The sequence below is a fragment of the Macaca nemestrina genome, chromosome 7, assembly GCF_043159975.1.
Source record: "Macaca nemestrina isolate mMacNem1 chromosome 7, mMacNem.hap1, whole genome shotgun sequence".
Classification (NCBI taxonomy): domain Eukaryota; kingdom Metazoa; phylum Chordata; class Mammalia; order Primates; family Cercopithecidae; genus Macaca; species Macaca nemestrina.
The window spans coordinates 109,172,468-109,184,708 of record NC_092131.1 but is presented as its reverse complement, the minus strand read 5'-3'; the positions used below and the strand labels follow the sequence as shown (position 1 = coordinate 109,184,708).

General features: G+C 42.2%; 1 protein-coding gene across 5 annotated transcripts in view; it reads left to right on the top strand.

Annotated features, from left to right (window-relative positions):
- LOC105497464 (stabilizer of axonemal microtubules 2) overlaps positions 1–12,241 on the top strand; it is a 45,427-nt gene that overhangs the window by 14,024 nt on the left and 19,162 nt on the right. For 3 of the 5 annotated variants that reach the window (XM_071100799.1, XM_071100800.1, XM_011768563.3), the window contains 2 exons: positions 3,722–3,901; positions 9,738–9,940. In XM_071100799.1, the coding sequence (XP_070956900.1) occupies positions 3,810–3,901; positions 9,738–9,940 (295 nt within the window). In that variant the 5' untranslated portion in view covers positions 3,722–3,809. The remainder of the gene's footprint in view (positions 1–3,721; positions 3,902–9,737; positions 9,941–12,241) is intronic. The other 2 variants (XM_071100801.1, XM_071100802.1) reach the window with 1 other exon arrangement.

Below are 12,241 nucleotides of genomic sequence, written 5' to 3'. Positions count from 1 at the left end.
TATCATGCCTGGGGGGGCCGCCTAGGTTGGGTGTACTCTGGCTGTAGATGCTCTTTCTGTACCACTGCTGCCAGGACCTTGGTCATTTTTTCAGTGGCCTTAAATTGCCTTTCCTCTGGAGTATCTCTGTTATTGTAAACCCGCTGGGCTATCTGAAGGAGGTCTTGAATCCGCTTTCCTTCCAAGTCTTCTAATTTCTGGAGTTTTTTTTAATATCTGGGGCTGCCTGATTTACGAAAGACATTACAACACCTGCCTGACTTCCTGGAGCCTCTGGATCTATGGGGGTGTACTGTCTAAAAGCTTCCATTAATCTTTCTAAGTAGGTGGCTGGGCTCTCTGTCTTTCCCTGAAGAATAGAATATACTTTAGCCAAATTAGTGGGCTTGCGAGCAGCTGCCCGGAGACCTGCCATTAGAGTCTGGCGATAAAGGTGTAGCCGTCCCCTACCTTCTGCCGTGTTGTAGTTCCACGCTGGCCTGGTCAGAGGAAAGGTCGCGTTTATGAGGTTGGGGTTGGCAGGTGGTTGACCGTCGTCCCCCGGGACCAGCTTTCTAGCTTCTACCTGTATTCTCTCTCGCTCTTCCGTGGTAAACAAGATTCGGAGGAGCTGCTGGCAATCATCCCAAGTGGGCTGGTGGGTGAACATGACACTATCCAGTAAAGCCAGTAAATCTTTGGGGTTGTCTGAAAACCAAGCACTCTGAGTCTTCCAGTTATACAGATCACTGGTGGAGAATGGCCAGTACTGGAGCCTTGGGATTCCTGTGTCATCTGGGGGTCCTATTTCCCGAAGGGGTAAAGCCACCATGGAGTCAGGCGGCTGGGGGGGGCTAGCCCGCGAAGTGCGCCCTCGCATCCGCCCCGCTGGCCCTTCAAAGTTACCTTCCCTGTCAGCGGGCCCGTGTGTGCCGGCCGCCTCCCCTCCGCCTGCTCCCTCCTGCGACTCAGCCCGGGGGGTCGGGGCCTGGGGCCCGGAGGGGTACAGAGGGGGTTCTGTGAACAGTGGGTCCCCGCCATCAGGTAGAACAGGATGGGGTGGCAGTTGGTTGCTTGGATTTTAGTGGTCGAGCAACCAGTGTCTTACAGGGTTCAGAGGCTAATTGGAAAGGGGACAGCCAAGGAGGCGGGTTCTCAACAAGGTCCTGCCATATGAGGATATATGGGATTTGATCTAAGTGGCCCGCACGCCCAGGTAGGAAAATCTTGGACTTTACCCTAGTGATGACCGCAAGTCGGAAGGTCCCTTCAGGTGGCCACCCTACATCAAAGGCAGGCCATTTGGAGTGACACAGAGTAATTAGCTTTCCTTTCCTGATTTCCATACCAAGATCATGGCCCCTTGCTCTTACTTCTTTGAAATTATTTGTAAAGAGAGATAGAGGAGTGCTCTGGGTATTACCCATCCTGTAATAATTTGTAGTCCCTTCCTGTAAAGGAATGTGGGTTTGAATCCCTGCAAAGGAAATCTGATCTGACTTATTAATGATATTTAGTTGTGATCGTGCTCCGACAGCCCAGATCAGAGACAGTTACTGCCCAAACCGCAGACCGGCGCTTGGGGCAGTTCAGGTCAGAGACAGCTACTGCCCAAACCGCAAACGCACTTGGGGCAGTTCAGATCAGAAACAGCTACTGCCCAAACCCCAAACCGGCGCTCGGGGCAGTTCAGGTCAGAAACAGCTACTGCCCAAACCCCAAACCGGCGGTCCGGGCAGTTCAGATCAGAAACAGCTACTGCCCAAACCCCAAACCGGAGGTCGGGGCAGTGCAGATCAGAGACAGTTACTGCCCAAACCACAAACGCGCTCGGGGCAGTTCAGATCAGAAACAGCTACTGCCCAAACCCCAAACCGGCGCTCGGGGCAGTGCAGATCAGAAACAGCTACTGCCCAAACCCCAAACCGGCGGTCGGGGCAGTGCAGATCAGAAACAGCTACTGCCCAAACCCCAAACCGGCGGTCGGGGCAGTGCAGATCAGAGACAGTTACTGCCCAAACCGCAAACGCGCTCGGGGCAGTTCAGATCAGAAACAGCTACTGCCCAAACCCCAAACCGGCGGTCAGAGCAGTTCAGATCAGAAACAGCTACTGCCCAAACCCCAAACCGGCGGTCAGGGCAGTTCAGATCAGAAACAGCTACTGCCCAAACCCCAAACCGGCACTCGGGGCAAACCGGCGGTTGGGGCAGTTCAGATCAGAAACAGCTACTGCCCAAACCCCAAACCCGGGGTCGGGGCTGTGCAGATCAGAGACAGTTACTGCCCAAACCGCAAACGCACTCGGGGCAGTTCAGATCAGAAACAGTTACTGCCCAAACCCCAAACCGGCGGTCGGGGCAGTTCAGATCAGAAACAGCTACTGCCCAAACCCCAAACCGGCGGTCGGGGCAGTGCAGATCAGAAACAGTTACTGCCCAAACCCCAAACCAGGGTCGGGGCAGTTCAGATCAGAAACAGCTACTGCCCAAACCCCAAACCGGCGGTCGGGGCAGTGCAGATCAGAGACAGTTACTGCCCAAACTGCAAACGCGCTCGGGGCAGTTCAGATCAGAAACAGCTACTGCCCAAACCCCAAACCGGCGGTCGGGGCAGTTCAGATCAGAAACAGCTACTGCCCAAACCCCAAACCGGCGGTCAGGGCAGTTCAGATCAGAAACAGCTACTGCCCAAACCCCAAACCGGCGCTCGGGGCAAACCGGCGGTCGGGGCAGTTCAGATCAGAGACAGCTACTGCCCAAACCCCAAACCGGCGGTCGGGGCAGTTCAGATCAGAAACAGCTACTGCCCAAACCCCAAACTGGCGGTCGGGGCAGTTCAGATCGTAAGCTAGATCAGACGAGCACCAGGGGACGTCTCCCACCGGTCTCCACTGGCCGTCCTATAGCGCGTCTGCCAGGACTGTGCCAGCTCCAGTTTCAGACCTCGCCAGTCACAGATTCAGATTCAGAACAGACACAGACAGACAAACGGAGATGAGCCGGCTCACCTATCAGTAGATCGATCCTAGTAGATCCGTTGACCAGGGGTCTGGTGGGCTTGGGGGAATCCCAGACGAGCCCCCAGATGTTATGCCCAGACCCTCTATTCCCCAAAGAAGACCACCAGAGTCCAGAGTCAAAGCCAAGCGGCAAGGATCTTTATGACAAGTTCGAACTTGGTCCCTCCATTACACAGCATACAAGAGGGCCTCGAACAATGTGAGTGTTTGCTTTTTATAGCCCGAAAGTTACAGGGGAACAAAGGAATTCTTTTGGTTCCCGCGCTTTCAGTAAAACTTTGAACGGCTGCCTCCTTATCGGAGACTTTTCCAGGTGGTGTTTGTACTGGGCTCAGGAAGTTTGAGAGACATATGGCGATATGTGGTGGGATGGGAGGATGGGATGTGTTTGTACTGGGCTCAGGAAGTTTGAGAGATATATGGTGATATGTGGTGGGATGGGAGGATGGGATGTGTTTGTACTGGGCTCAGGAAGTTTGAGAGATATATGGCGATATGTGGTGGGATGGGAGGATGGGATGTGTTTGTATTGGGCTTGTTTGTTTTGAGCCCCGGGCTGAGGAATGTGCCCGGCTCCTCTCAGTTTTTATAGAGGAAAAAGGTTTTTTTCAGTAAAGCTCTAGAATTTAGAAATTGTGAGTTTATTGGCAGTCTCTGATTAAAATGCAATTACAACACAAAATGTTTTTTAAGGTTAATCTTTCAGTTTATTTTTTGCACAGGCGACATCATTGTCCACATGGAACCACAAGGATTTATGAAAATTCTGGGGTGTTTTTCCCTACAACTGAGTATTTGGAAAAATATCCTATGTATGAAAATGTTCTTCCAACTCAGAGTCTTAAACCCAAGCAAGAAATTCGAGCATGCCGTGGTAAAATGGAAGGAATAACTACATTTAAGTAAATATTTAGTAACTATTTGCTTTACTTATTTTTCTTGCAACTCTTCTGCTGTCAATAAATTTTTCTAGCTATTTAAATTACTGTTTCATGGATTTAAGTTGAACCAATCTAATAGGCAAGAGACTAGTTAAGTCACAACTTGAAAAAAAACAGAAAAATGAGAATTAGGTTGACAAAGTGTGAGAAGAAGAAAGGGATATAAAAAGTTCTGTTTTTTTTTTAACTTCCTAAAATATCTAATATTTGTCTGCTTTCCACTGTCACCACCACCTACAGCAGGGTATCCAATCTTTTGGCTTCCCTGGGCCACACTGGAAGAAGAATTGTCTTGGGCCGCATGTCAAATCCAGTAACACCAACCATAGCTGATGAGCAAAAAAAAAAAAAAAAATCACAAGAAAATCTCATAATGTTTTAAGAAAGTTTACAAATTTGTGTTGGACTTCATTCAAAGCCGTCCTGGGCCACATGCAGCCCATAGGCTGCAGGTTGGACAAGCCTGACCTAGAGGAATGCAGTCGCTTTCTAAGTGTAATATATGAATCTACTCTAGTTTTTGCAGTCTGATCTGTTTTAATACTTCAGCCTGCCCAAATGCAAACCAAATCTTATCACTTTTCTGCTTAAAATACTCTTAAACTTTCCCATTGTGTTTAACACAAACCAGAATCCTTACCAAAACCATGTAGAGGCATGGTTTGCTCACTACTTAATTCTGTAATTCATTTTCACTGTAGTATCCTTTTTACTCTTTTATGCTCCATCCCATGGGCCATTTTTTATTTATTTGAAAAGTGCCAGGTTTCCTTGTCTCAGGGTCTTCCAAGATACTATTTTCCCTACCTGCAATTTTCCTTCCCTCTCTTAGCTAATGCTCATTCAATCTGCAGATCTCAACTAAATTATCACTTGAATAAGCCTTCTCTGACACTTCACCCAGTTTTCAGATTAGGTAAAATTCTTCTATGTAAGCTCCCAAAGCACCTTCCTGTTATTTATCATTAGGTTGGTTTCAGTGTTTCGTGAAAGCAGGAAATAAGTCTATTGTTGTCTCAGCATTCTATTTTTAGAAAACTAATACAATGCCTACTAGCACATAGTAGGTACCCAATATTTGTTCAGTGAGTGATGAAAAAAAATCCTCTTAAATCTGTACTTTTCACTTGAACTTACCTTTTTTGATTTCTCAAATTTTTGTCAGTTAGGTGGATTAAGTATATTTACTCATTATTTTATTTAAACTGTTAATGTATGTACTATATTCAAGGTACAATCCTGGTGTTAAGTATAAAAATGTCAATAAGTTTGTGAACCCCAAATATCTGAGATAGGTCTCAGTTAATTTAGGAAGTTTATTTTGCCAAGGTTGAGGGCGCATGCTGGTGACACAGCCTCAGGAGGTCCCAATAATATGTGCCCAAGGTGGTCAGAACACAGTTTGGTTTTATACGTTTTAGGGAGACACACGTCAATCAACATATACGTTAGATTAATATTGGTTCGTTCCGGAAGGGCAGGACAAATTCGAAACTGGGAGTGAGCTTGCAGGTCATAGGTAGATAAGAGACAAATGGTTGCATTCTTTTGAGCTTCTGATGAGCTTCTCCAAAGGAAGCAATCAGATATGCATTTATCTCAGTGAGCAGAGGGGTGACTATGAATACAATGGGAGACAGGTTTGTCCTAAGCAGTTCCCAGCTTCACTTTTCCTCTTAGCTTAGTGATTTCGGGGCCCCAAGATTTATTTTCCTTTTACAAGTTGAAGTTCCTGCTTTCAAGGAACTCAGACATCATATTTCTATAATTTAGAGTTTTTAAAATGCTCTGTAATAGCTTTAGATTTTGATGTTAGCCATTTTCATTTCATTTCAGATGCAGCTCATTCTTATATAGCAAAGGTGGAGACTTTCAAACTTTTAGTCTAATATGTCTATTTTTAACATTTCAGGCATTCCTTGCAGTAATAATACTTTGGTGACTCTAGTTACTTGTGTAGGTGTATGGCTCTTCCACAGATGGAAGATTTTACTTAGTCCTCAGATTTTGGTATGCAGTAGTGCCATCTAGAAGTGTTACAATTGCAGATTCCAGATCTCCATCTAAAAGAGCCAGTAGATAATAGAGTGGGTCTCAGGAAACTACATTTTTAACCAGCATTGCTAGTGATTCTGTTGCCACTGATTCAGTGCAGTAGGTCAGGAACTGGACTGCTCACTGAGGATGACATGGAACATAAAACAGAGACGGTCTTTGCTTTACTGTTGTTTATAGTGCTGTGGGAAAGTCCAGATAAGAAAATATCAGATAAATAACTAAGATAATTATGGATTATAATAAGTGAGATGAAGAAATTGAACAACTGGTTGAGACTGATTGAATGGGAATGGCTCTTTTTCTTCACTTTAATTTATTAATATTTATTTCTTGATGCTTTAGTGGTTCATATTAGAGATTTTAAATAAATTTTACAATATTTGTATGTATTGAACAGAGATTGTGCTTTTAACCAGTTCTAAGTGTAGAAATTGAGAAAATTTAACCTGCCATATCTTTCTTTTAAAAGGCAGTTGCTTTTCAATTCTGGATTTCCCCTATTGACTTAATTCAAGTAAGCCTTAATAGTTTTTTTTTTATAAAAAAGAAAGTCCCAAAGTCCAAAATGCCAATAAAAATAAATTTATTCATTTCTTAAATTGTCATCTCTTCACTTACTAAGACATTGGATCTTTTCTTTCTATTTTCACTGGGAAACTAGCAGTATTTCTAAGAGTCATAATCTAGGAGCTTGAAACTCTTGCTTGACTCCCTCATGTTGACTGTGGTGACTATGCAGTAGAAAGTGGATTTATCTCTACAAACAAAGAAGCATTCTGTACATTTGCATAGTACAGGGAGTGACTGTGTAAAGAGGTGTCTGAACTTGTACAAGATTTTGGATCCCTTATAGCAGTCCTGTTGTAGCTCACTTAGATGACTGCCAGAGTTGGCAGGAAGCCTGCCCTGAAGGAGTAGGATTCTAGACACATCAAATGTTTTAGGATATATCAGATGAATAAGACTGCATTCACCCTCTACTACTACTCCATAGAAAGCGGCTTTGGGTTTGGAGGCATACTTTCTAACACTTAACTAGTCTAACCAGAGAAACTGAGAGTTCTAAGCTTTTGCTTTGCTTTTCCCTTCCTGATTCTCTCACTTCCTGACTGCATTTTAGCCTATTCCCCTCTAGCTTGTATTTAGGAAGAGCGAAGAACAACTCACATGTCTTGAGAAGCAGAGGTATGTGATTTCTACTACTCTTCATTCATTAAATAAAAAATTATTAAGCATTTATTAAGCATCAAGCACTATACTAGACACCTGGGATATAGTGGTGACCAAAAGCAGTCATGATCTCTGTGCTGACAGATGTTGCAACCTATTAGAGATGGCAATCAAAAACATTACTCAAAATAAGTCTAAAATTACAACAATGATGAAATCTATGAAGGAAAGGCACAGGTATCTTGACAGCCAGAATAAGAGTTTGACTTTATCAGGGAATAAGAAAAATGAGTCAAAACCTGAAGGATGTTAAATTAGCTGAATTAACAGGGGGAAGGAAATGCATTCCAAGCAGAGAGAGAGAGAGTAGCATGTAGCAGGAAGGAGCATGGAAAGGAGAAAATTATCAAAGAAGGCCAGCTGGAGCAGAGAAAGCAAGAGGAAGCACAGTGACAGTTGAGGCTAGTGAAGGAGGCCAGGCAGAGCCTTTAAGCCATGTTCAGTGTTGTCTATGTCCTTATAGTAATACGTCATGAAGGTTTCTTTTCTATTTTGTTTTTTTTTTTTTGTTTTTTTTTTTTTGTGTTTTTTTTGGTGGAGGGTAGAGTAGGGAGGAAGGGAGTTAAGGAAGAGGCCAGGGAGATGAGAGCAAGAATGACCTGATCAGATTTACTTGGGAAAGCATTACTTCAGGTGCCGTGTGGAGAAAAGATTGGAGGAAGAACTAGAGTAGATGTGGATAAATGAGTTTAGGAAGCTATTAAAGTGATTCAAATGAGCCATTGTAAAAACTCTGCATATTATGGTAGTGGCAGATGTGGAAAAAAGTGATTAGATTTGAGAGATATTTATGAGGCAAAATTGACAGTAGTTGATGATGGACTAGATAGGGGAGAGTAGTAAGGTATAAAGGGTGAGTCCTAAATTTCTGACTATGCGTCTGAAACGATGGTAATAGCATTCGCTTAAATAGAGAACAAGCAAAAAGGACCACATTTATTGAGGGGAAATAGCGAGTTGATTTGTGACATATTAAGTTTTCAGTTGCCACTGAATATCCAAGAGACCATCGTAGATACTGGTATGGAGCTCAGAGAAGAGGTCTAAGCTGAGATGTAAATTTGAGGGTTTTTTCAATCTAGGTAGTAATCGAAGCTGTGGGAGTAGAAGAGTTATCCTCAGGAGTGAACAGTGGATGAAAAGAAGTATGTGTAGGTAGGTCTAAGTCTTGAGGAATGCTAACATGTATTTAATGACCGAGTAAAGGTAGATGAAGTTGCATAGGAGACTGGCAAGAAATAATCAGGAAGTCAGGAAGAGAAAGTTTCCTAGAAACAGACAGTGTGGACAATAATGTCAATTACTGTTGTAGAGGTCAAGTAAGATGAGGACTAAAAATGTTCAATGAATTTAATCACATGGAAGACATGGTGAACCTTAGAGCTATATTAGGGAAGTGGCAATGCTGGAAACCAGATTGAAATGGATTGGAGTGGGTGAGAAAACAGTTAATTAGTCTAAGAAGTTATGTTGTGAATAGAAGAAGAATTCAGTGAGGGTTTCGGGTTTCTTCGGGGAACTTACAGACATACGCAGCAAATATTGATTAATACAAGATAGTTTAATCACAAAATGAGTCATGTGCCAATAGAGTCCAGAAGAAAAAAGCAATCTATGAAGTCTTGGGGTAGTAACAGTAGTGGCTACCATATTGATCTTACTGTGTACCAAGCAGTTTAAAAGTGTGTGTGTATATCCTTAAAAACAACTATGTGAGATAGAAGATATTATTGTGCCCTATGAAATATAAAGAAACTGGGGCATAAACAGATTAATGAAATTATCCAAGGTCCTGCAGCTAGTAAATGGACGTAGGCGGTCTGATCAGTCTAAGTTTGTGTTCTTCTCCATTCCTCAGTTTTTACCTCAGTGTCTGCAGTACTACCTCTGTCACGTAATGTTATATAGTGCCCAGGTTGGCTGCATTACCATCCCAGATGCATTACCATCTGGGAGATCCAAAGATGAGGAACACTTATATCCATAATCTGAATGTGATTTATGTCTAAAGACCAGAGTTACTAATCATCTAACAATAAGCGAGAAAACAGCATGAATTCAAAAAGAAGAAAGTATGCCAAAATAGTTTGCTGGAGACTCTAAGTAGGATGAATAAGGACTTTGACAAAGTGGACTCAGGGGGAATATATTTTTTAAACTTTTCAGGTTTAGTAAATTTTACCTGAAATTTCCTCCCAGGTTAGAAAAAAAAAATCAATTACTTGAGGATATTATTTACTGAAAACCCAATTAACTGACATTAATTAAAAAGTAATGATATTTTAAAAACTAGAATTTTTGATATATTTACTTTTCTCAAGATATTTAGTCACTGGATAGGACTTTATAAGAAATTCAGTTACTTCTTTCAAGTAGTTTATCATCTATTACCATTTTAATATCTTCTCAGACTTTTCAAGGAAAAAAGCCTTGACATTTTCCATATTTCATTGAAATAATTAGAAATAAAAGAACTTGTGAGGCTGTGTTTCAAATTTATATATTTCAGGTCGGATTATCGTCCTTATGAAATAGTTAAACAGCCTCGCCATGTGCCAGAAGAATATAAACCAAAACAAGAGAAGATTGATCTTGGTACTACCTACAAACAGGATTTTAATTCGTACAAAGTGCAGCCTGTGGCAATAGTCCGGCCTTTGGAGAGACAACAAGTTAAAAAAGGAAAGGTGGACATGGTCCCGACTTATAAAGGTAACTTGCCATTTCATAAATGAAGGAGCCAAAAAACTAAAACTTACTTCCAGCTTTAACATCTAATATCAAATTATAATTTTGGTGTGCTGCCAAACTTAGCCCCCATGGCTCAGGAAAGAACATTTCTCTCTTTGGCAAAATAGTATTGTATAGTAACAAAAGAAAATAGACCATTTGTCTGATTGAAAAGTAAAAGACCCACATTCCCATCCAAAGTCATCTACTTTGTTAGTTCTCTCTGTTTCAAAACATGAAAAACAAGGGATGCCATTAAACAAGCATTATGTTAACGTTTGTCACTTCATGTCACATTTAGTTGGCATTGTTCTTTTCTTCCCATCCTAGAAAGAGTTGAAATTCTACCGAGAGTATTGGGATCTTTGAGGTCAAATAAATAGCAATGCTTTTCTCCATTCAAGTCCTGAACCAACCTATAAAGCAAAAGAGTTACCAGATGGGGAAGCACAATGTTACTTTTACACTGATAAAGGACAAAATAGAGAATGAAGCTTTCATCTGTAAGCAGGCGATTCCTAATACTGAACCTCAGAATTAGGTAGGCTTATGTACCCCATGATAGATAGTGCTAGACTGCCACATAAGGGGTCCTGCTCCTCTAAGAATTCTGAGATGGTGGAAGGGTGAGAATACTTTCTCTTTACAGGCAACTGACTTAGAGGCATAGGAGTTGGGCCATGTGTGTTTTTCTTTCCAAAAACGTGTTTTTGTTGTTATTATTGAGACAGAGTCTCGCTCTGTTGCCCAGGCTGGAGTGCAATGGCGGGATCTTGGCTCACTGCAACCTCGCCTCCCAGGTTAAAGTGATTCTCCCACCTCAGCCTGCCAAGTAGTTGGGATTACAGGTGCATGCCACCACGCCCAGCTATTTTTTTTTTTTGTATTTTTAGTTGAGATGGAGTTTCACCATGTTGGCCAGGCTGGTCACCAACTCCTGACCTCAAGTGATCCACCCACCTCAGCCTCCCAAAGCCTCCCAATGTGCTGGGATCAAAGGCATGAGCCACCACACCTGGCCCCAAAACCTGGAACGGGGTCTTTGTTTTTAAACAGGCTACTTTTGAGGAATGGGGTCTTTGTTTATTAAACAGGCTATTTTTTTTTTTTTTTTGAGATGGAGTCTCTGTTGCCCAGGCTAGAATGCAGTGGCACAATCTTGGCTCACTGCAACCTCTGTCTCCTGGGTTCAAGCAATCCTCCTGCCTCAGCCTCCTGAGTAGTTGGGATTACAGGCACCCGCCACCACACCTGGCTAATTTTTTTTTTTTTTTTTTTTTTTAGACGGAGTCTCACTCTCTTGCCTAGGCTGGAGTGCAATGGCTCAATCTTGGCTCACTGCAACCTCCGCCTCCCGGTTCAAGTGATTGTCCTACCTCAGCCTCCTGAGTAGATGGGATTACAGGTGCACACCACCACACCCGGCTAATTTTTGTATTTTTAGTAGGGATGGGGTTTCACCATGTTGGTCAGGCTGGTCTCGAACTCTTGACCTTGTGATCCATCCGCCTCAGCCTCCCAAAGTGTTGGGATTACAGGCATGAGCCACCGCACCCGGCCACTAATTTTTGTACTTTTAGTAGAGATGGGGTTTCACCATGTTGGCCAGACTGGTCTCAAACTCCTGATCTCAAGTGATCCTGACCTCAAGGGAGCCTTGGCCTCCCAAAGTACTGGGATTACAGGTGTGAGCCACCACACCTGGCATAAAATTAGGCTATTTTGGGCCTATTTTAATTTTAATTTTTGATAGTAGATATTATTTTTGTATCTTTTATCAATAATGTAATTACATGTATAGGATTACATTATTTCCATTGGTTATGTAAAATAGCTGAATAGGTAGGTCCTAATATAAAACACTTTTGTAAGGATGATACCCTCAATAATCAAAGTAATGATTTATACTTTAGGTAATAGCTAAATGCATACTTTTTCTTTAAATTTCATGCCTACCCATTCAACGGGTAAGTAAAATGCAGAATATCAGTATACTTTCATATATCAGCCCACTCATTGGGGAGGTCAAAAACGTTCTTTCTGTTTTTTAAATCTTTGAGCACATAACATGCTACACAAAGAACAAATTGTGAAGACTATGTGAATGGTGAAGAAGTATATTATAATTAAATGTAGCATATAGTAATTGCTGATATATAGATATGCATAGGAGAAAATGTACTGTGCAGAATTTGACATAAAGCATAATTGATGAAAATGATTTATATTTGGTCTTTGTTTTTTTTTATTTTTATTTTTGAGACAGAGTCTCACTCTGTCACC